Raw genomic sequence first — 24,785 nt, forward strand, 5'->3', positions numbered from 1 at the left:
AAAAATCAACGTATCAAGGATTTTACCATGGTAAATCAATGTTTATATCAAGGTTTTTAGCTGAGTTTCGTAGCAAATCTCGGCTTTTAAATTGGCGAAGGATGGGCGGTTAGTCGGGAGGGCGGGTGACGTCCACAATTAGCTTGTCTGGTCTCTAACTTTCATACTTTTCGGTGAATCCTTGTGAGACTTACATATCATGATCACATCCAAAAGAGGAAGGTTCCTATTGATTTTGAGGTCAAAAGGTCAAGGTCACTTTGTCACTAAATGCCAGAAATTTGAGCTTGTCCGGTCTCTAACATTCATACTACTTGGTGCGTCTTTGTCAGACTTGCATATTTTAATCACATCCAAAAGAGGATGGTTGCTATTATTTTATTGTGAGGTCCAAAGGTCAAGGTCTCTTTTTCACTATATACTGTAGATTCGAGCTTGTATCTAACTTTTATACATGTACTTGTTGGTGCATGTTTATCAGACTTCAAATCCTCATGGCATTCAAGATTCATGTTGCTTTTGAAATCCAAAGGTCAAGGTCATTATCACACTAAATACCTATTGCGGCCATTCAAAGCTTCATACTTATAAAATATATTAAATACGTGCATGTTTTTACTTCGTGAATGCAAGCGTGCATAATGTTTCAAACTGCAACTCGGCCATACGCATCTTTGATGCATTTTAGCGATTTTTACTGGTAGTAAATCAATGTATGAGAGTTTTACTATAGTCAATAACAATTAATGCATCAAATGTTTACCATAGTTAACCAATGTATCAAACATCTACCGTTCCAGTTAATCAATGTAACAAAGTGTTTACCAGAGTTAATCAGTGTATCAATTTTTTACTAGAGTAATGTATCAAATATTCCTTGGTGTACCTTTAGAAGGCAATACGTAACCGGGTGTGATAAAAATTGTTGCACATACTAAATAAATATATCAAAATCGTATAAATCACATATAAAGAATTAGTGCCCAATGAATGAAACTACTTTACCGTATGAATCAGCTCTCGGAATATTACATCCCAAAACCCATACCATATGTCATACCGTCCCAATTTTTAAAAAAGTGCTTTACTCTTATGATCTAGCCAAACTATCATTTAACATATATGCTGGGTTTTTTTTAATGTAAACTTGACTTACAACTCTCTTCGTGTATGTCCATCCTCTAATATTCACTCCACTTTTCATATTGTACACATCTTTTTTGTTTTTACTCTGTAATTTAATATATATTATGCTGATGAGCCGTAAGGCTTAAAGCCAATAAACTATACAATACCAACCCAAGGACCCCATATCAAACCTCGGGATGATATGGGACCACTCGGGCTGATATGGGACCACTCGGGCTGATCTGACATGTGATATGGAATTTGACATGTAATATTCTCTATGTAATGATAGAAAAAGAGGAGTTATACTATTATGATATATCTTCTAAAGAACATCTAGAATTCCAAGTCCAAATTTAGAATAGATACTTGGCTTTCTAACTGCCTGTCATTTATACATACACTATAACCCATAAAAACCTAAACTGAAACGCATTAGACACTGTGCACAATATACAAATGTATATATACTCATATTGAATATCCTTTGCAGTTTTGAAGAAGAGAACAATTGTCTTCATTAAAGGATATTTTTAGTGTACAATTCCAGTGTACCTACCATTAATTCTATATACTGCACACACAAACACTCTAATCTTAAATCATTCAATTTGCACTGCTTGGTCAAAGCTTTATTGTTTCATTTATTTACATTATGTTCGGCCATTCTTGTAAAAGGTACAAACCTATCTTTAGTCTGAGATCATATATGTTGATATAAGGTGTTGAACGACAAATTGGCTTTTTAAATTCAGTAAATGACATTCAAAGCAAACTACCGTGTGCATTATTTTCCCTGTGAAGTTGACTCACAGCCACGCTTCCTTTTTTACCTTCGTCAGCCTTCCATGGTTTTATCCGGATGTAGTAAACATGGCAGCTTTTTCCTTGACGTACAGTAACATCCTTGACAGCAGTCTGAAGCACATCTACAGCGGAAACCCCACCACGGGAACCATAACGCGGACTGTGTCAGGGGAACTCCCTCAAGTGAAGAAGGACGAACACCACATCCACCCCCAGGAGCGCTTCATGCTCCGCCAGTCCCAGTTCTGGCCCCGGTGGAATTCTAGCCTGCCTCGCGCACCTGCTTTCCGGGCCCTACCAAAAAAAGACATAAACCACCTTGTGGACAGACTGTCGACACCTATACAGCGGAACACGGAGTTCAAATCCGAGGGACTGCCAACTCAACACGTCAACAGATCCAAGTATGCCTATGCTTTGGAACACACCACGGTGACGTCACATCTCCCCACTGTGTCCAGTAATATCAGGCAAAAGATGCAGGAAGGACGAAAGAGGGGGACTTTTCCTGATATCAGAAATTGCTGTGATAGATTCAGAACCAAACCCTCTCAGCGTTACGCTGCTTCTAGATATTCCTTGTCCACGGGTTCTGTGAGGTCCATATCTCCCTAAATCATTCCGCCACTACCCTCCGACACGTGCGTAATTCATTCCGAATGTAGTGAAGGGAACTGGAAATCGTCTTTTAATGCATTTTCTACGATTTAATGGACAAGGTTTTTGCAACAAATCATGGTATGAACTAGGAACCAAGTAATTGTTAGCACGGTCTGAATGGTTAAGATTATGTGAATGATAAATGTTGAAATGGAAAATGATGAATTCGAACATATGAAATATTGGATGGAATTTGGAATTATGCTTTGTGTGTTAATCGAAAATTTGATTCTTGATACATAAAGTACTCCCCGTGTTACACGTGACTGTTACCAGGGTGCCATTTGTATCCAATACTTGTTGAGAATTGGGATATTTTACACCATATGTGACAGCTCGAACACTGGGCGGTTGACATTAACCCACCCGCTTAAATCTTCACTTTGCTCTGTCAGCCTTGACATGACTCGGTAAACGTTAAAATCTCGTCTTTTGTGTTTATCAATACTTATGGATTTAAATTTGGTGATTTAACAGAAACATGTTTATGTTGTTTGTCGTGAATGAAATATTTGAATTTTACCTTTCTGATGCAAATATGAAATTTCTGTCTTTTGTATTGATATATGTCATAAAATCCTATAAAAAGGAACAGCGATCAATCTTATGAAAAATTCTAAATTGAGAACAGGGTACACACGGACGCCTTGAAACACCAGAGGTGGGGTCCATACATCTGAATTTTAGAAATAATTATGTTACTCGTCAAAATGGAAATGATGACAATCCTATTCTTCCATCACCTTATCTTTCAGAATCAGCACAACTATGGATATCTTGAAATACTATTATTCTGAATAGTTTAACAACGAAAGGATTTTACATCAGACGAAGTGATTAAAGCACATGCATTTTGAATTCATAATCAATGATTTACATAGATATAAAACAGTATTTTCTGAGTTTTATCAGTGCAAGCTGATAAAAACTTCCGGCTGACAGTGCGGTACATTGCACGTTCCTGCGTCTCTAGGGCCGCACGAAAGGTAAGCACATATTTTCGCCACCAGGCGTCGCTCCGACAAGATGGAACGGTGTGTGACATGGTTCCTCCTCAGCTTGGTACCCTGGGTCCTGGAAGCCAAACTTACCTACATAGCTATACGGCTCCCTCTACAGGTAATTACTTATCAATGGTTGTTTGTATTGACGTAAGAATCAATATGGCGGCATGCGTCAAACCTTCACTGATTTCGTTGTCAATCTTCCCATCGTCTACCTAGTGAAGTTATACTTTTATACGACAGAGAGAATCTCTTATTCAATGATCAAGCAACAACTTTCCTATATGCCACATTTCCAACTTCGGCACTGTGACATAGATTTTTAAAAGTTCAGCAGGAAATAATGACGAATAGATAACATTTTATGAAATTTGCTCATGGGGCCCGTAAGTAAACACGTATGTGGAGAGAAGTTACGAAACTATCAGTATGAATTGTTTGACAGGGTGACAGGGCGGTTCCCGGAGCACCTTGGCCTTTACCAAAAACATGGGTAAACGACAGCGAGCGATTTAATCTGGATTTGACAAGCTTCCAGTTTACATCATCCATGAAGTCATGTGATATAATATTGTCAGCCTTTGATCGCTATCACAAAATATTCAATTTGGAGCGAAAATCCTATTCCTCGGGACCGGAAGAGATTGTGACGTCACTGCATGTTGTTGTTGAAGATACTTCCTGTCCAGGATACCCTAGTCCGGATATGGATGAATCATGTATGTAGCTGATTTTCATGCTCCAAGGCCTAGGGGGTAGTGACGTACGTTTACTCTAATTTTTCGCTTAGTGTGATACTTAAACCTTTGAGCTATATACGAATTACAGTGACACGACCCACGTTTCTACCTTTTCCACCAGAGAGAGAGAGAGAGAGAGAGAGAGAGAGAGAGAGATTTAAAAAATGGCAAAATAATTAAATAATTCAACCTAAATGGAGGATTATTGCAACCCCCTTTCCCCCTTCAGCTTCGCCATTGTATTACTCTTTGAACCGAGGTTAAGTATGACAGTCATGTTGCTGATACAATCATGTTAAGGCCAGCTCTCAAAGTCAAAATTGTCATGCTTAAAGTCACGATCTGGTAAATAGCGTCATCTTGTATACTCTGTCAATGCCGACATCAATTGGAAATGAAAGCACATATCAAACTACTGTATATCAACTTTTTCAGATAATTTGACGGTGTCCACGAGTCCACGTCTCACATGTGCGACAGTTTGGGGTGCTCTCCGAGGTAAATATCAATTAAAATGCAATTACTGTTCGTGTACCTGAAGGTAAACATTAAATATACCTGTATTGTTCATGAACCTGGAATTAAACATTAAATATACCTGTACTGTTCATGAACGTGAAGGTAAACATTACATATACCTGTACTGTTCATGTACCATGAGGTAAATATTAAATACACTTATAATTATTTTCACCATGAAGACTGTTTATTTAACAAGAAGTGGAACCATTTGCGATAGCTCAGAGATAAAGCATTCGATTCGTAACCGGGAGGTCGTGAGTTCCAGCTCCGCTCGTGCCATGGCTGCGTCAAACCTAAGACGTTAAAATAGTTAGCGATTGCTCCTTCGCCAAACTCTCGGTATTTAGAAGTGATAATCACGGGTTTTTCGGATATGTCCTTAAAAACGGGTACCTGTAAAGTGCGAAACGAAACGAAATCTACCGAAACGAAATGAAACCCATCGAAATGAAACGAAACCCACCGAAACGAAACGAAACGAAACATATTGTATAACCGAACTCTTTTAATTATAATAATTAAAAATGGTATCTAAGGCCCCTGTGAAAGTTACAACAAAATAAAATTCGCCTCCCCTTTGATGTAGGCTTTCGACTTGACTAAAGTTGGAAGAGGGGGGGGGGGGGGTGGGGGGGGTGAGTAAGCACAAAATATCCGAAGCTGATTAAATACCATGTGCAATTATTTTCGGATCCATAAATTTCAGAACGGATGGTTACAATCTCAGAGGTCTGGGGAAGCACACTAAATGAGGGGTGGAGTCGCTGGCGTTGGATCCGCCTTTGGGCATAGATACATTGTTTAAAGAAGCTGGGGTTTGAGAAAGTTGAAAGCAGGAAGAGCTCGTAACCTCTTATTTTCTCTCTAACTGCTGAGGTGCGAGTACTTTCAATAATGGAAAAACTTAAATAGTATACTATATTATATGAATGCAATTCGGTAAGAGATATATATATACATGTGTTATTAAAAATTATTATTGATATGTAGTGAGTCTAAAGATAACTCTATACATTTGAGGGGTTGCTACGACGGGAAATTAAAAACTGGACGGAAAACGGATTTTTTTAATGCAATAATATCAGGAGGAGGTCAGCATTTTGTAAATCAAAAGGCTTATGAACAAGGGAAGCAGAAATTACAAAAAGAACGGGAGGACATACTCAGAATCCACCGTTTGATATACTACATACAAACACACAATAGATTTGTCTTTAGAGCAAAAAATACTGAAACATATATTTATGCCCAAATGCGGATCCAACGTCGGCTACCCCACTTCTCGTTTAGCGTGTTTCCCCAGACCTCTGAGAGTGTAACCCTCCGTTCTGAAATTTATGGATCCGAAACATGGTATTTAATCAACTTCGGATATATTGTGCTTACTCACCGGCCCCTTCCAACTTTTAAAACTTTGTATCAGTCAAGCCGGAAGCCTACATCAAAGGGGAGGCGAATTTTGTTTATATGTGGTAACTTTCACAGGGTTCTAAGATATCATTCTAAATTATTATAATTAAAAGAGTTCGTTCAAACAATCTGTTTCGTTTCGGTAGGTTTCGTTTCGTTTCGCTGGGTTGTGTTTCGTTTCGGTAGATTTCGTTTCGTTTCGCACTTTACAGGTACCCCTTAAAAACGGAGGTTCCGTGTTGCGACAGACGTTGGCACATTAAAAACTCTCACTGCTAAAAACACCTGAGCATTAGGTAGGTCTAAATTTGTGGTATTTCACATACAGCTGGTGAAGTCTCAATATGAGTGAAAAATTCTCAACAGGACGTAAAACAAACAAACCAAGGCGTGCAACTGGTTTAAACTGACTGGCCATAATATATCACACAGACCGGGCCCTCCATAATATATCACACAGACCGGGCCCTCCATAATATATCACACAGACCGGTCCCTCCGTTTTATGAACGATTAATATTCTATTTCTGTAGGTTTATATAGGATTATTCTATTTCTGTAGGTTTATATTGGATTATTCTATTTCTGTAGGTTTATGTAGGATTATTCTATTTCTGTAGGTTTATATTGGATTATTCTATTTCTGTAGGTTTATGTAGGATTATTCTATTTCTGTAGGTTTATATACAAGTATTTTATTTCTGTAGGTTTATATTGGATTATTCTATTTCTGTAGGTTTATATAGGATTATTCTATTTCTGTAGGTTTATATTGGATTATTCTATTTCTGTAGGTTTATGTAGGATTATTCTATTTCTGTAGGTTTATATTGGATTATTCTATTTCTGTAGGTTTATGTAGGATTATTCTATTTCTGTAGGTTTATATTGGATTATTCTATTTCTGTAGGTTTATGTAGGATTATTCTATTTCTGTAGGTTTATATTGGATTATTCTATTTCTGTAGGTTTATATAGGATTATTCTATTTCTGTAGGTTTATATACAAGTATTTTATTTCTGTAGGTTTATGTAGGATTATTCTATTTCTGTAGGTTTATGTGGGATTATCCTATTTCTGTAGGTTTATGTAGGATTATCCTATTTCTGTAGGTTTATGTACAATTATTCTATTTTCATAGGTTTAGAAACGTTCAGTCAGCTGATATATAATGAGGGAGAGGAAAGTTCAGTAAGTATAGATGATATACAAGAATTATTTATTATGAATTTGATTTCCTTTATGTCTGTAAAATACAAGTAGTCTAAACCTAAAGTGCATAGATATTACAGCATGCATGGGGACATCTAAAAACGATATACATGATCAGCATTTTATCAAATCATTGGATGAGAAATACACTTCAGTTTTGCCAATAATTGTACCTGCCCTTTTAACTAGGATGTAATAAGGACGCAGTTTACACCACTCCATTAATTTTGCCGATATGTTTTTATCAAAATCATTCACCTTTGACATGAACCTGCTCCCTTAAAGTACACTTCTCAGAAGTTATACTTTCACACCATGAAGTACTGTTCTTATGTGCATTTTCATACCTAAAATACTTACCCATTTATCAAGGCGTGAGAGTTTGTTTACATTGAAATCAGGCACCTGCTAAATCAGCTGGTAAAAAGCCAAAAAACATCACATCTACAACAAAAATAAACAAGAGGCCCGTGGGTCACATCGCTCATCTGAGTCACCTTGGCCCATATAGCTAAAGATTTTCCATATATATTTGCATGTAATACTGTGGTCCCTATTGCGCCCAACGTAACCCCGGTGACCACATCTTCACAAGTCAAGGGTTATTGATTCGTTACCTCGCACTAACCCTTGACATCAGTCGCTATATAAAAGTTGAGCTCATTAGACCATTACGCAATCCACCATAAATCAAACATCCAATGAAATCACTGCATTTTGTTATGGTGTACATGGATACAAATGACGCCATTTGTATTGATAAACATGCGCAATTGTAATATTTACACCACTAATTACGTTTATTGATAGTAGATCAAGTTTGGAAACCTTTCTGCTTAAGACAACATTGCATAAACGATTGAAATAGCCATAACTGTCACAGGTGCTTGTGGACAGGACTTCCGGTACCCCCCTTCTTGTATTTTTAAATGTTCAATTCCTTGCAATTTCGGACGTATTTTTGATAAAATATGTAACTTCAGAGTTTATATATTTCAATGGAATACACAAATCTTGCATAGAAACCGTTTTTAAAAATGTCATATCACCGATCATAATATATGAACAAGGTGTGCAACTCAGCCAGCGACATGTTGAAAAAATCTTCACCTCGCTGAGAAATCCTATCGAAAAAACACCAATAATGCACATATCAGCTGAAAAGAACGGTCATTCTAAATCTACTGATGATTCGTGGATTAAATGCATCGCTATTTGGTGCACAATAATTACTTCACATTGCTCAATTTCATCGTTTTAACCTCGACACTTCTCATTTCTGACTATAACGAACGGAAGTTGTGATGCTGAAATATTTCTGTCGCAGCCAACTATTTTTAGAACTATGATATTGAGCGATGTGAAGTAATTATTGTGCACCAAATAGCGATGCATTTAATCCACGAATCATCAGTAGATTTAGAATGACCGTTCTTTTCAGTTGGTACATGTATGTGCATTATTGGTGTTTTTTCGATAGGATTTCTCAGCGAGGTGAAGATTTTTTCAACATGTCGCTGGCTGAGTTGCACACCTTGTTCATATATTATGATCGGTGATATGACATTTTTAAAAACGGTTTCTATGCGAGATTTGTGTATTCCATTGAAATATAAAAACTCTGAAGTTACATATTTTATCAAAAATACGTCCGAAATTGCAAGGAATTGAACATTTAATAAATGGTGCTTGTGGACAGGACTTCCGGTACCCCCTTCTTGTATTATAATAATACAAGAAAGGGGGTACCGGAAGTCCTGTCCACAAGCACCTGTGATAACTGTAGGCATCAATACACGTGTTTTTATTTGAATCTCTCGCTTCGCATTGTTAGAAATAAAACCGCATCCTCATTGGTTCCTATTTTTTTGTGGGAGCCAATCAGAGCTAGCCCAACGTTTTGATAGTCACTGATGTCAAGGGTTAGTGCAAGGTAACCAATCAATAACCCTTGACTTGTGAAGATGCGGAGACCATGATTTTTACAAACTTGAATCTGCACTATGTCAGAAAGCTTTCATGTAAATGTCAACTTCTTTGGCTTAATGATTCTTGAGAAGATATTTAAAGATTTTCTCTGTATATTAGTATGTAAAATTTTGATCCCCTATTGTGACCCTATTCTACCCCTGGGCCATAGTTTGAACAAATTTGAATCTGTACTATGTCAGGAAGCTTTCATGTAATGACCCAGTGATTCTTCATCAGAATTTTTTTTAATAATTTCCCCTATATATTTGTATGTAAAACTTTGATCCCCTATTGTGGCCCCACCTTACTCCCGGAAGCCATGATTTTAACAAACGTGAATCTGCACTATGTCAGGAAGCTTTCATGTAAACTTGTATTTTCCTAGTTTTGAGAAGAAGGTTTTTAAACATTTTCTCCTAGATATTTGTTTGGAAAAGGGTTGGACCCCCGGGGGCCGTAATTTGAATTTGCACTATGTCAGGAAGCTTTCATGTAAATGTCAGCTCTTCTGGTCCATTGGCTCTTGAGAAGACGATTTTTAAAGATTTTCTCTATTTATTCCCATGTAAAACTTTGATCCCCTATTGTGACCCCAACCTACCACGGGGGGCCATGGTTTGAACAAACTTGAATCTGCACTACATCAGGAAGCTTTCATGTAAATTTTAGCTCTTCAGGCCCGGTGGTTCTTAAGATTTTTAAATGACCACAACCTATTTTTGCATTTTTGTGATTATCTCCCCTTTGAAAGGGGCATGACCCTTTATTTGAACAAACTTGAAATCCCTTCACCCAAGAATGCTTTGTGCCAAATTTGGTTGAAATTGGCACAATTGTTTTGGAGAAGATAAAAATGTGAAAAGTTTACAACGCTGACGACAGACAACGGACGAATTTTGATCAGTAAAGCTCACTTGAGCCTTCGGCTCAGGTGAGCTAAAATATCTAAATCCTTCTTTGGTGTTTTTACTCACAAAATACTGAACATTATGCTTGAATTTACACCTCACAAATATTTGAGATCATACTACAACGAAAGTTCCATGAATTATTTTCTTTCGACCATGATTCATGAACCTCCTGATAAATAGATTGATGTAACCTACAAGAAAAATATGATTTCTTTAAATTGTAATAAACTTTAGAAAAAAGAAGTTGAATTAAATGTGTGGTCGACTGGTTTTTAACCGATTTCTGATCTTTATCAAGTGAAACAGACCTTGGGTAAATGAGGTGTGTTTGTATGAAATTGAGTCCATTTTGAGCATTTCTGATAGAAAGTGTATTTGTTTGGAATTTGTTTTTCTTACCTATTTGTTTGTAATTGATGACAACGATTTTTTATATTGAAGGCCTTGACTTGTACATAAGAAAGTTTCTTGGGAGTTTATGTGGTATACCTATATTTTATCGAGAATTGATGTGTAAAATTGGAATTGAAATGTGTTGATGTTCTCCAGAAATGAGATGGCGTTTCTATAAAACTAATCAAACTTAATTAATTGTTGTTCAATTCCTTTGATATATTGTTGGTGTCATGAACGGTGAAGATAACGAACTGTGATCAATCTCAATGATGACACGTAGAGTTATTTTTAATTGTAATGTGAAAATAAAGAACTTTAGTCACTGCGCCCAGCAAGGCATTCTGATTTTCCTGGACATGGTCAAGTTGAGCTGTCAAGGGGGGTCCTGTAGAAACAAGATAATACATATTGTTAGTTAGGGAGATGTTAAGCATCCAAGCATCAAACTCAATCATTAGACTTCAGATAACAGAAAGAGAAAGACAAAGGTATCGTTACAGTCATCCATTGGTAAAATGAAGGGGAAAAGTAAGGCAAACCGTGGATATTTCGAGTAAAAGATGGCTGCAGCAGAAGTCAGCCCATGGAGAATGGGAAAGAAGGGGAAGAGAGATAAAGTGCATTAGAAACTATAGTAGATCAGTGGTGCGCGTTTTGGGTGATTAATCGCTTGCGTGCATGACTTCAATATAAATTGCATCGGTATCGATGTGGCGCTTCATTTATGGATTTGCTCAATTATGAGAGGATGCTCAGGTTTATGATGCGCTCATTTTAACAATTTCTCTATACTTGTAAATTAAAAGTGGGCGTAATTTGAAACTTTTCTCAATTATTCAATATTTTGTAGCTCTTCATCAACAAGACAACCATAATTGATGAGCCTCGTTTTCGCTACAGGGGTATTATGTTGGACACTGCAAGACATTTCCTTCCGATGCCTATTCTTCTAAAAAATCTAGTGAGTCTTTTTTCTAGCATTGTGTCTGTATTAATTACACTTTGATTTTCGAATTTTCCTCTGCATTCACTCTGTGCATCCTAAAGATGCGTATAATCATGCCTTTCATTTCAGGATGCGATGGCTTACAACAAATTTAATGTGTTTCACTGGCACATCGTGGATGACCAGTCATTTCCGTATGAAAGCGTAGTATTTCCAAGCTTGTCAGAAAAGGTCAGCAAAGAATCTTATTAGATTATTATTTCAAAACGTTTCTATTTTCGTTGACTTATCGCAGTGGCTCACGGTTAGACCGCTTGCGTCATGACCGGAAGATTGTGGGTTCAAAACACGCTTGTGAATTGGCCGCATCAAAGCTCATTCGGCAGATTCCAGTACCATACATCTAACTTCGGATGTATGACGTGAATACGCCGGTTTCGAGATACGCCCGAGTTATTTCCCTTTGGAGAACTCTCGTACATAGTAAGGCGCGAAAGAATTTGTTTACTCCCGGGAGTGGGACAGATATTCATCACAGTGTAAGTGAATGTACTCAGTAAGTTTCTCATACGCTGTTTGATAACCCGAATTCGACTGATACACAAACTAAGTAAGTGATACATGTAAGTATTTAGGGAGTAATTAAATACATAGAATTCTTATCCTATCACGTTATTTCGCTGGTCATAAGTACCATATCCAAGATATTTCTTGCAAATATGACATTGTTTGTATGTTTCCTCTTCGGTAAAACATTTTTTTCGATAGTATTTAGTATTTCCCACATTTACATATTTAAAGAGAAGCCGCTTTTAATACATTTCATCGTCTTCCTCGTTGGGTGCATATCCACTCTGTCCCACTTAGGCATTCAAAGTTCCACTAAATGCATCTCCTATACAGAAGAGTTCGTATCTCGAAACTGGCGTATTGTTATGTAGCTACGCTTAACATTTGCAATGCGGTCATCTATTAACTCTCCCGGAAAAACTTTCGTTTTCAGAAAATAGTGATCAAAATGGCTTTTTTAAAAAAATGAATTTATCGAGTTTGCTTTAGAAAACCGTCTTCTATTTCGAAAAAACCCATAATTCTCAAAGAGAAACAGTTGCAAACATTGGGAGTGTTATACATGCAAGGTGAAGATAACGAACAGTGATCAATCTCATAACTCCTACAAGCAATACAAAATAGATAGTTGGGCAAACACGGACCCCTGGACACACCAGAGGTGGGATCAGGGCCCATATTCACAAAATATCTTACGACTAAGATGAAAAACACAATTCTGTCTGATAATCAAATACCGATCCCAAAGTCACAAGTATGTATTCAACTTTTATAAACCATGGATGTACTTTACATATTAATTAAGAAAGGCTACAAGCAATGAAAAATAAGGAAATTACCGTGTTTGTAAAATTTGATCTTAGTCGTAAGCTATTTTGTGAATAGGTGCCCAGGTGCCTACATGTATAATGAAAATGACTGTATTTCGCGGGAGCTGTCAGTAGTTCCAGTTGATCAGTGACGTTAAACATGTTGTTATACGTCACTGGTATACATACTATGACGGAAAACATCATACAATCGAAGTTAGATGGAATCGGTTGAGGTGATTTCAGTGCATCAAACCTAACATGTAGAAATAGGAGAAGGCTGTTTCTTAGTCAAACGGTCAGCATTTATAAGTGAGAGTCACAGGTCTTCAAGGTGAGACCTTGAAAACGAAGCCACGTGTCACGACAAGCGTTGGTACAATAATGCACACTCACTGCTTGGACATAGAGTGTCATACATAAGTATAGATTTGTGACTTTTCACATATAGTCTGGTTTACCCCAAATTTTTATTGCAATCTCCCTAAACGTCTGCATGCTTTCTCCTGGGAAAAAAACTTTTTCCCGTTAAAAGTCGCTGAATAAGAATAAATAAGAGGTTATGGAAACAATCTTTGCTTTCGATGTTAGCTGATAAATTCGTTTGTTCCTCGTATGAAATCAAAATAGCAATTTTATATCGGAGGTATATGAAAATATTTTATTTTGAACCAAGGACATTCTAGGCGTCACACTTATCTACATTTTCCCGCAGGGATCCGATTTAGAATAGGTTCTTAGTATCCATTGCTTGTCGTAAGAGGCGAATAAATGGGGTGGTCCTTCGGATAAAACCGTAAAAACCGAGGTACCGTGTCACAGCAGGTGTGGCATGATAAAGATCCCTCCCTGCTTAAAGGCCGTAAGGACCGAGCATAGGCTTAAATTTTGCAGCCCTTCACCGGCAGTGGTGACGTCTCTGTATGAGTGAGAAATTCCCAAGAGGTGCGTTAAACAATATAAAATCAATTGTTAATCAATCTTACATTACAGTGATGCTGAAAAGAGTTTGAAGTATCTTTTCCGGTGGAAAGATGTCCTAAATACTAAATCTGTTTTTCTTCAGTGCAACATAAAAATATTCTTTTAAATGCTTAAATTTTCTAAAATTCGACCTAACGTCGCATTCATTGGCAAGGCATTATTCTATGGATTAACAACCAGCCTCTTCAATAGAATTTCCAAAAGTTTCGCTTTGAATTCAGGAAAAAGATATTTGAACAAAACGTCCAGACGATTGTAGTATATACAAAACATTGGTTTGATCGAGATTACATCATCCACAGCTGGTCACGTGTCGATATGAGTGACACAATTCTCGATTGGGACGTCATGCAAGCAAACAAAACTTGAAGACTTATACAGACAACTGACCACAAAACGTATCTGTGACTGTTCATCCTTCTGCCTTCTTACTGTAAATTGAAACCTAACACATTTTTGGTTAACTGTTTCAGGGAGCGTATTCTGGAAAACTGATTTACACACAGGAAGACATTAGACACGTCATTCAGTATGCCAGATTACGGGGAATCCGAGTCGTTCCGGAGTTTGACACACCTGGACATACGCAATCATGGGGGGAAGCGTTCAAATGTACATGATTTTCAGTCGGTATACAGATGTATTTAGTTGCCCCACAGGCTGACTATTTATATTGAGAATTTACTTATGCTGGGTATGTTCAGGGAAGGAAAGGTAACAGAGGATAGTTTCGCACTATAGACCCGTTCAACTTCTTAACAATGGAAATATTCCAAATTTGAAGTGATATTACCTGTGTAAAAATGTGTAAACAATTATATGATGCATGTCAAGTGTAACCGAGTGCTAAATGAAAACGTTGATATGCAACATTTAGTTGTCACCCAATCGGAACTCCTCGAATGTCTCGCGCACTCGACATATGTCGAGTGCGCGAGACATTCGAGGAATTCCGATTGAGGTGTCACCATGAATCCTAGCGAATGGATGGATCAAATACGAAACTAAGACACGTGTCCAGTTGCTGAAGAAAATCCGGTGAAAACATGTATGGTTTAGCAAAAGGTCTGTAGCTGAGAGGGAAGGTGGATTTCCCAATATGAAAGGTAGATTTTTAAGAAGGTCAGACAGGGTTCTTGATTGTGCACAGCGTCTAAATCCCCTTGCTTGGTACTGTGATGGTGTGGGGGTGGTGCGGATTAGCCCAAATGAGAGAAAATTATAGCAAGAAAGGGTCACCTGCTCAGAGCATGTTTTGTGCACCAGCACCAGTATGTATGGATTACATGTAATTTAGGGTCATAATTCATTAACTACACCAATATTGACATAGAAGGGAAATATGATTTTTCATTAGTCTGTCATAATCTGACTTTGATATATACCTGTTCCTTATCTTTACCTTTCATACCCCATACCCACGTGTTTCAGAACCAAAAAAAAAACCTCCTTCTACCAAAGAGGAATTCTAGAAAATCAAACCTATCCATGATACTTGTGCCATCTCCAGCAAGTGAAATTGAAAACAAACAGGGATTGAAAGTAATCTTGTTTTTTAATGGAGACGTGGAGATGCTGTGACAGCTATTTATAGCTCCTCTGATAAACCCTTTATCAAAGTCTCGAACTTAAGTTGACGTAACCTCATATGTATCAGAGTAAGGGTTTTAATCATGGATCGTCTTAATGCTCATCATCATCTGCCAGCATTTAAAAAAAAGACATTGAAAGTAATTTGTTCTTGAGGGCAAATCATGGTTTGGTTTTAGAGTTATTGTATGGAATTTGAAAGATATGATTTTGGAGTTATTGTATGGAATTTGAAAGAAATTTCCCATTGTTATATTTATTAGATAGAAAATAAGCCTTTAAGATACGATAGTATTTCAAATTCAATACTATACAAAATTTATCTCCATCATTTAAATGAAGATTTTAAACGATTCGACCACAATATGCATATGCTTTTTATGATATTACATCATAATTTGATTCTAGGGATCAGAATTTTATAAATACAGATATAGAACGCTTATGGACGGCGGAAAGGGTAAAAATAGATGTTAATGCAAAACGAATAATTAATTTTCAAAAATATACTGAAATACAAAACAAACCAGCTTAAAATAAAAGACTCCGATGCAAAACCAACGATCACCGATACAAAACTAACTGTTGTTGACTGAATTGATGCTAAATGGCTGGTTTGTTTTGTATTTCAGTATGTTTTTAAAAATCAATTGTTCGTTAACATCTTTTTACACTCTCCGCCGTCCACAAATGCTTCTTTCCATTAAAAATTCAATCCGTATTTCCCCCTGCTATACAAAACAAAGGTCCGTACCTAATGGAGTTTGAGCATTGATAGGATCTATGTCAGTGAACCAGTTTTGAAGTCGCTTATGAGAGAAATACTTGCTTTTTCTCTTTCTCAATATGAGTGAAAAAATTCTTGACTGTACGTAAAACAAACAGTCAACCAGTCTTTTTCTTTTTCTTCCAATGGCCATCAACGTAGAGTGCAACTCTGGTTTCATGGTTAAATCAATATACAGATAAATTATTTTCTAACTATATCATTCTATGTTAAGTTATTAAAAACAAATATATTATTTTCGAGCTCTATCATTCTATGTTAGGTTATTAAACAGATAAATTTGTTTTCTAGCTCTCCTGACTCCCTGTTGGGTGGATGGAAAAGAAGGAGTTGCTAAACCATTGTTCCACGGCGCGTACGAAATATTTGATCCCTCCAGAGAATCGACGTTTGATTTTCTGCAGAAATTTATCGGCGAGGTTGTGGAGGTGTTTCCTGATCAGTACCTCCATCTCGGAATGGATGAATCCTACCCTTCCTGCTGGTTAGTCTCGTGCAACCAAACGCTCGGCTGTCTCCGTAAATCTCCGCTGAACTTGTAGGAGATTTACGGAGATAGCCGATCGTCTGGTTGAACGAGACTTCCTGCTGGTAAACATCAAAGTTCTACAAGGAATCATTATATCAGTGCATCATTGTATTATTGTATCACTGTATTGCATATTCTCCTAGGCATCTGATCCCAACTCTAGTATATCCGGGGGTCGATGTTTGCCCAATTCACTATTTTGTATTGCTTAAAAAAGTTAAGAGATTGACCATTGCTCGTTATTTTCATTTTCACCTTTCATATCATTATATCACTGTATCATTACATGTATATCACCGTATCATTGTATGGCATGTTATGGGTCAGAAATACCAGCAAAAATGAATTATAAAATAATTCAAATGATCAACACTTTATTAACAGTGAAAGTTTCAATGACAAAATACAATTTGTATTATTTTAATAATCAAAACATTGGTCAATTTCTAGAGTTTCATCAGTCAGTTTTTAATTTTTTTTAAAACAAGAACAGTAACTACACATGTATTTACAATTTAGACAAAACGGTGCCTTTTTCACTCCATTAGAAACGTTTTTACAGATTGAAGCACCTCGGATATTACAATTTAATCAAATATAAAACTGATACAATATTTCTATTTATTGTCAATAACAAATGAATTTCTACGCGAAGCAGCTTGATTTCCTTCAGGCGTGTGCGCACTGAGTCACACACGTACTATTTCAGGAAGTCCAGTCCGAACATCACTGCCTTCATGAAGGAAAATAACATCACCACATATGTCCAGCTGATGCAGTATTACGTGACCAGAGTTCTGGACATTGTCCAGAGCACCAACAAGAGTTACGTCATCTGGCAGGATCCCATAGAGGAGGGCACCAAGGTATGTCCCTCCGTCCCTCTATCTGTTTGTCCATCTGTCTGTATGTTTTTATGTATGTATACAGAGAAAAAGACACGCAAAACCAGTTAAACTTTATTTGGTGAGTATTTGCCGTGGCATAAGGACAGAAATTGTGGGAGGCCATTCAATAACAACTCATATGGGCAAACCCACACAAAATGCAACATCAATCAACAAGTTCAGAAATGACCACCCCGGGTCAACCGCGGATGGTTACTTAATTAGAGTATGTTAAATTAACCCAATGTTTAGCTCAATTATGCAATGCGTTATGATAAAAGCACTCATTTTTATAACAGCAAGTTGCATCAAATCGCAGTCACAAATCACAAAACAGTTTCAAATTCACTGGCAACACAATAGATATGGGTCAATTGGGAGTTGATTTAGAGTTATGGAATCAGTTGGGAGTTGTGATAATAGCAATCATTTGACAACAGTTACAGTTTCACAAATTCAGTCGCAGTTCAATTGCACAGAACAGTTCAAATTCACTGACAACACACCAATACATATAGAATCAGTTGACTTGGTGTGCGCCACATTGCTGCAAACAGGTTAGCCTTGTTTGCAGTCACCCCACCAAGGGAGGGGGGGGGCACCAAATCAACTGACCCACGACCAACCTCGTCTAATTTCCTTAAATTTAAGAATACATTGAACATTCCAAGTTTCAACACATAAAAACCAAGTCCTCAGTAAATTGCTGAGGTACGCATCATAAAACACCGCCATCCATCATACCCCTTACCTGCAGCATGGGCTTACCTACTACACTGTTGACTTGGGAACAGTATTTCTCCGGTGCATCATCATGTTGGAATACATCCTCCACATTGTTAGTGGAAGTATTAGGAAACAAAAATAGTTGTGGAGGAATCACTTTTTAATCAATTGCAGACATTTCAAATAATTAACAAAAATGTATGCAGAAGAATGTTTCACTCCAAGATCATACCCACACTGTGGATCTAATTTCCTATTCATCAAGATATAAACGCTGCCTCCGTGGCCGAGTGGTTAGAGCATCGCGTCCAAAATCACACGGCCTCTCACCTCTGTCGGTGCGGGTTCGAATCCCGCTCGCGCCGGTAAGTGAGAAAGTTTCCCAGTTTACTGTCGGTGGTCTCTTCCCAGGTACATTGTATCTGGGTTTTGAAAAATTGTTGAGTGTGGCAGAAAACATCAATCAATCAATCTTTATAAATCATTTCAAACCAGGATATCTCAGCCACCAGATCCACATTCACAACTCCCTTAACTCGACTAAGAAGCTGTGAAAGCTAGCTCAACGATGGTTGACTCAATACAACATCTTCTAACATGACCTGTTTCTGCAATATTCTTGGCATGGTTGAAACAAGTAACGAAACAATACGTAAATTGATGCTGTAGCGATTAATAAACCACAATATTCCCAAAGTGGGTATGTATGTACACGTATGTATGCATGTGCATGCATGTACGTCTGTCTGTCCGTCTGTATAATTGATTGATTGAATATTGTTTAACGGCCCTCTCGAGAATAGTTCACTCAAATGGAGACGTCACCAATGTCGGTGAAGGGTTGCAAACTTTAGGCCTATGCTCGGCGCTTATGCTTATGGCCATTGAGCAGGTAGGGATCTTTATCGTGCCACACCTGCTGTGACACGGGACCTCGGTTTTTACGGTCTCATCCGAAGGACCGCCCCATTTAGTCGCCTCTGAAGACAAGCAAGGGGTACTGAGGACCTATTCTAACCTGGATCCCCACGGGGTTCCGTCTGTCTGTCTGTATGTATGTATGTGGATTGTCTGTATTTGTATCTGTGTCTATATTTGAGTGCCTGTCTGCCAGTATCTGCAATTCATGTCTCAGCAACGCATAATCCGTATGTAGACGGTAAATCATACATAATTCTACACATGAATGAATTCATTTTCAAAATATGGCGCCTGCTCTAGCATGAATCATGAGTTCAGAACTTTTAACCCCTAAATAGTCATATACTATTGAAATGAATGCTGTTCCATAAACATACTTTCCATTTTACATACAATTTTTATAGATAGGGAATATTCTGACTACATGTACCACCTAACGATTGAGACAATAGAAAAAAAAACATAACAGCTGCTATATGTGCATCCACAGGCTAGCCCTGACACCATTGTGGAAGTATGGCGGGGAAATTCTACTGTCCCCTGGCAGAACTACATGAGTGAGGTCTCTAAACATGGCTATAAGACTATCCTCGCGTCATGTTGGTATTTAAATTACATCAGTTACGGTCAGGACTGGAAAAAGTACTATCAGTGTGAACCGCTCAATTTCACAGGTAGGTGACGCTCTGTATAAATATGGATGACAGGCATTTGACATAGTCAGTGGAATAGCAAAGCATTGTAATATGCGCTTTCCTCATGCATTTTAACAACTGTATTGAAATTTACGCACTACACGATGCACGAGTTTGGTCGTGGTTTATAGTTCGAGATTATCTCTCGTGGTTTTATAGCTGCGGCTATCTCCCGTGGTTTTATAGCTTGGGTTAACCCCCGTGGTTTTATAACTGACGTTAACTCTCGTGATTTTATAGCTGGGGTTATCCCTCATGGTTTATAGTTGAAGATTATCTCTCGTGGTTCTATAGCTGGGATTATCTCTCGTGGTTCTATAGCTGGGGTTATCTCCCGTGGTTTTATAGCTTGGGATTATCTCTCGTGGTTTCATAGTTGGGGTTAACTCTCGTGGCTTTTAAGCTGAGGGTTATATCCCTTGGTTTTATAGCTGAGGTTATCTCTCGTGGTTCTATAGCTGGGGTTATCTCTCGCGGTTCTATAGCTGGGGTTATCTCTCGTGGTTTTATAGCTGGGGTTATCTCTCGTGGTTTTATAGCTGGGGTTATCTCTCGTGGCTCTATAGCTGGGGTTATCTCTCGTGGTTTATAGCTGGGGTTATCTCTCGTGGCTCTATAGCTGGGGTTATCTCTCGTGGTTTTATAGCTGGGGTTATCTCCCGTGGTTTTATAGCTGGGGTTATCTCTCGTGGTTTATAGCTGGGGTTATCTCTCGTGGCTCTATAGCTGGGGTTATCTCTCGTGGTTTTATAGCTGGGGTTATCTCTCGTGGTTTTAAAGTTTGGGGTTTTCTCTCGTGGTGTTATAGCTGGGGTTATCTCCCTTGGTTTCATAGTTGGGGTTAATTCTCGTGGTTTTATAGTTGGGGTTAACTCCCGTGGTTTTATAGTTTGGGGTTATCTCTCGTGGTTTTATAGCTGGGGTTATCTCTCGTTGTTTTACAGCTGGGGTTAACTCCCGTGGTTTTATAGCTGGGGTTATCTCCCGTGGTTTTATAGCTGGGGTTATCTCTCGTGGTATATAGCTGGGGTTATCTCTCGTGGTTTTATAGCTGGGGTTATCTCTCGTTGTTTTACAGCTGGGGTTAACTCCCGTGGTTTTATAGCTAGGGTTAATTCTCGTGGTTTTATAGTTGGGGTTAACTCCCGTGGTTTTATAGTTTGGGGTTATCTCTCGTGGTTTTATAGCTGGGGTTATCTCTCGTTGTTTTACAGCTGGGGTTAACTCCCGTGGTTTTATAGCTGGGGTTATCTCTCGTTGTTTATAGTTGGGGTTATCTCTCGTGGTTTTATAGCTAGGGTTATCTCTCGTGGTTTTATAGCTGAGGTTAATTCTCGTTGTATTTTAAGCTGAGGGCTATCTCCACGTGTTCCCTTTTAGATAGACTATGTTGTAGTGTAGTTCCGGTGTAATCCCCATATTTCCCAATTAATGTGGTAGTCCCACTTCAGTTCAATGGATAAAAAATTTCAGAGCAGAAAATACAATAATAAAAGCTTGATTAATGTTGTAGGCAGATTCATACAGTTGATTAGATTGTTTCCACGTAGTAATGTTACTATGTAGAAGACATCATGTTTGAACCTATGACTGTTACGTATCAATTTGTAAATGACTGACGATTTTGTTTGAAGGGACCGCGGAGCAATATGACAATGTCATCGGAGGAGAGGTCTGTATGTTTGCGGAGTATATCGACGGAACCAACCTTCTGTCCAGACTTTGGTAGTATACATAATAAATAAACTTCATTTCTGACAATGCATTAGCGCATCATCAACATTATGCCAGCGTGAAGTGTTGCAGTTCATGCTGTTATATATTTTCAAAAACTAAAATTTATTTCTTATATTTACATTGTACTTTCATTCTGTGGGAAAAAATAAAAGTACTTTAGTCTATATGTATCGTGTTCAATGTATAAACAAGGAAATGCCCATCATTATAATTCCTAGAGACATGAAAGGTACAACATTGGAAATGCAAATAGTCCTATTTAGTGACATCATAAAATGTTGACCATGGCAATACTAAGTACATATATGATAAAGGGGGAATACAACTTTTGGTTTTGTTTTTTCATAGGCCGCGAGCCTCTGCTGTAGCAGAACGTCTATGGAGCAGACGTGACGTCAAAGACGTAGAAAGTGCAAAGTTCAGACTGGATCAACAAAGATGCCGAATGTTAAAGTAGAACATTTACGTTACGTTTATCAAATATTTCAAATTAACAACATTGGTGTAAAAAGACTCCAATCATCAGGTTAAGCTTTTCTACAAAATTGTTATTTTTTCTTTACGTTTATGAGGTGTTTCAAGATCTTTTAAATATTCCGTCTTTATAGTAGTGGTACGTTTTAGTTTTCATTTAGAATAACGAACTCACCTCTTGCTCTCTCTCTCTCTCTCTCTCTCTCTCTCTCTCTCTCTCTCTCTCTCTCTCTCTCTCACACACACACACACACACACATACTCTGCCTTGGTCAAATATTCCGTTGTCTTCACAAGTTTGTGTTATTTACTTCGCCAATATGTGTTATTGCCTCACTAAATTGTGTTATTCGCTTTAGGCGAGGCATTCCAGCCCAGCCGATCTTGGACGGTTACTGTGGGGATTATGAGTTTGGATTTCCGGGCAGCAATGGTATATACGAGACATCGGAGAAAAGACCACGGACTCCCCCCGCGGCGTCCTCGGCAGCAGGCGTCTTCCTCTCACTGTTGTCCGTGACCTTCATTTCCTGTTTCTGCTTCATGGTATAATGCCGACATTTTTCTGTCCACATACATTATCAGATTACGAAGGATTTTAATTCCTACACCAGTTTGATCAGTACAATCACATTTTGGATTACATCAATGAGGATACCGTATATAGGAGGATTTTTCGAGGCGAAATCACAAAAATTTGCCGGATATGAAAGAGAACCAGATTATATTGAGTCGTGAATAATCATGTTAACATTGCTCCTGAATTAACAAATGTACACAGTATACATGTGAACCGTTTGCACTTATAGAATACATTTTAAAAAATTAACATTTGATCGTCTAATCGTCACTCTCGATATCGACTCGTGACCACTGGACTATATAAAGACCTCAGTTTTCACCTAAATCTTAATGTTCCTCTATGGATCAAAAGTGAGCTCGTCTAAACTGAATGGCACCAGAGCCACATGAGTGTTAACTTTCTGAAAATAAAGACATGGTCACCGCAGGATTTTGTCTTCGTGTTTAGCTGTGCAGAGACTGTCTATGTATGTTACTAGTCCTCTCCTATAACAATAGAAAACAAACAGTGATATATGTGAATCAAGCTGGAATATACTGTATGGCCCTCTCTATGATGTCAGAAAATAGACCAATCTATTTTAAATTCTGTCCAAAGCTTTCAATATTATCCATATTTTGCTTTAGAAGTGATAGTGCGCGGGCGTAATTAAACAGTATTTTTAAATTCACAAACTTCATTGATGATATCATTTTACACGGTACGTCAGTAATGATACATTGTATGTGATCACGCATGCGCTATATGTTTCCCAACCCAAAATTTGCCGCGAAACGCTATTTTGCTGCAAATTGTAATATCTGGAATATAAGCATTTGTGTTATTCTTTGATATATTAACATGCCAAAACAAATTAGAGTATCTTCACAATATATAAAATCAATCCATCTTCAATATCCTGTAACTTTATTGGGAGGTCAAAAGTCATAAACGCGGATTCCAAGCATGCAAAGAATTTGATCATGAAAAGAACAAGAATGTATCAGCAGCTCGGAAATGAAGGCTTGCGCAGTTTCATATCACGCTTATTTTGTTTTGTTGAAACACTAATCTGTATCCCTTTTGATATCTATCAAATCATTCAACTTATATTAAGCCCTCCTTCAGCTTCGTTTCGACCGGTCATCTTGAAATTTGCGAAATCTCTCTTTCAGAATGATGCCATTAATCTCCGTCAATAGATACACTTACAGTACAGATACAGTATCTCAATGATATAGTGAACTATCATTCTGTTTCTGGGTCATGTACTGAAACAAAGGGCTATTTCTGCGTTTTATATAGTAATTATATAGTTCTATCATAGAATGTAAATTAGAGGGCAGAAATCATTCATTATCGAACTTGGTTCTTTCTCTTATGTCTGTATATATGTATTTAGAATTCAGTCAGTTCAATTTAGAGAACCACATTACGTTTCTAATTATTCTAAATCATATTGTTTGCATAGGGGCTAAGCCTGTTTTGGGTCCGAACTCTGTGCAAACAATTTGATCATATTCTATATTCATGGTATCACCAGAGTTCGGACCCAAAACGGGCTTATCCCCCGTGGTTGTTTGGATGACAAAAAAGACAAAGCGAAATATTGTTTATAATTCTTGCCAAAGGACAAGGGACAGGTCGTCCCAAAAATTGAACAATCTGGTTGTTCGTGTCGTTGGTCATTTTAATGCTTTGTATATATATGTGTGTGTGTATGTGTGTATATATGTGTGTATTAAATGCATGTATGTATGTGTGTATTATTAAAATGATACGTGAAATAAACAATCAAACGAAAAA

General features: G+C 37.7%; 1 protein-coding gene across 2 annotated transcripts; it reads left to right on the forward strand.

Annotated features, from left to right (window-relative positions):
- The first annotated feature begins 3,305 nt into the window (after positions 1-3,305).
- Positions 3,306-24,785, forward strand: LOC125681721 (beta-hexosaminidase subunit beta-like). Of its 2 annotated transcripts, XM_048921924.2 has the most exons (13): positions 3,306-3,714; positions 4,045-4,318; positions 4,775-4,837; positions 7,414-7,463; positions 11,613-11,723; positions 11,838-11,939; positions 14,545-14,683; positions 16,740-16,932; positions 17,687-17,843; positions 20,002-20,185; positions 21,841-21,931; positions 22,292-22,396; positions 22,777-24,785. In XM_048921924.2, the coding sequence occupies exons 1-13, from the start codon at positions 3,622-3,624 to the stop codon at positions 22,967-22,969; spliced, it is 1,755 nt and encodes a 584-aa protein (XP_048777881.2). In that variant the 5' UTR covers positions 3,306-3,621; the 3' UTR covers positions 22,970-24,785. The 2 variants fall into 2 exon arrangements, with proteins under 2 accessions (XP_048777881.2, XP_048777882.2); XM_048921925.2 differs by lacking the exon at positions 4,045-4,318 and having other exon boundaries at positions 3,528-3,714.

The sequence above is a fragment of the Ostrea edulis genome, chromosome 2, assembly GCF_947568905.1.
Source record: "Ostrea edulis chromosome 2, xbOstEdul1.1, whole genome shotgun sequence".
Classification (NCBI taxonomy): domain Eukaryota; kingdom Metazoa; phylum Mollusca; class Bivalvia; order Ostreida; family Ostreidae; genus Ostrea; species Ostrea edulis.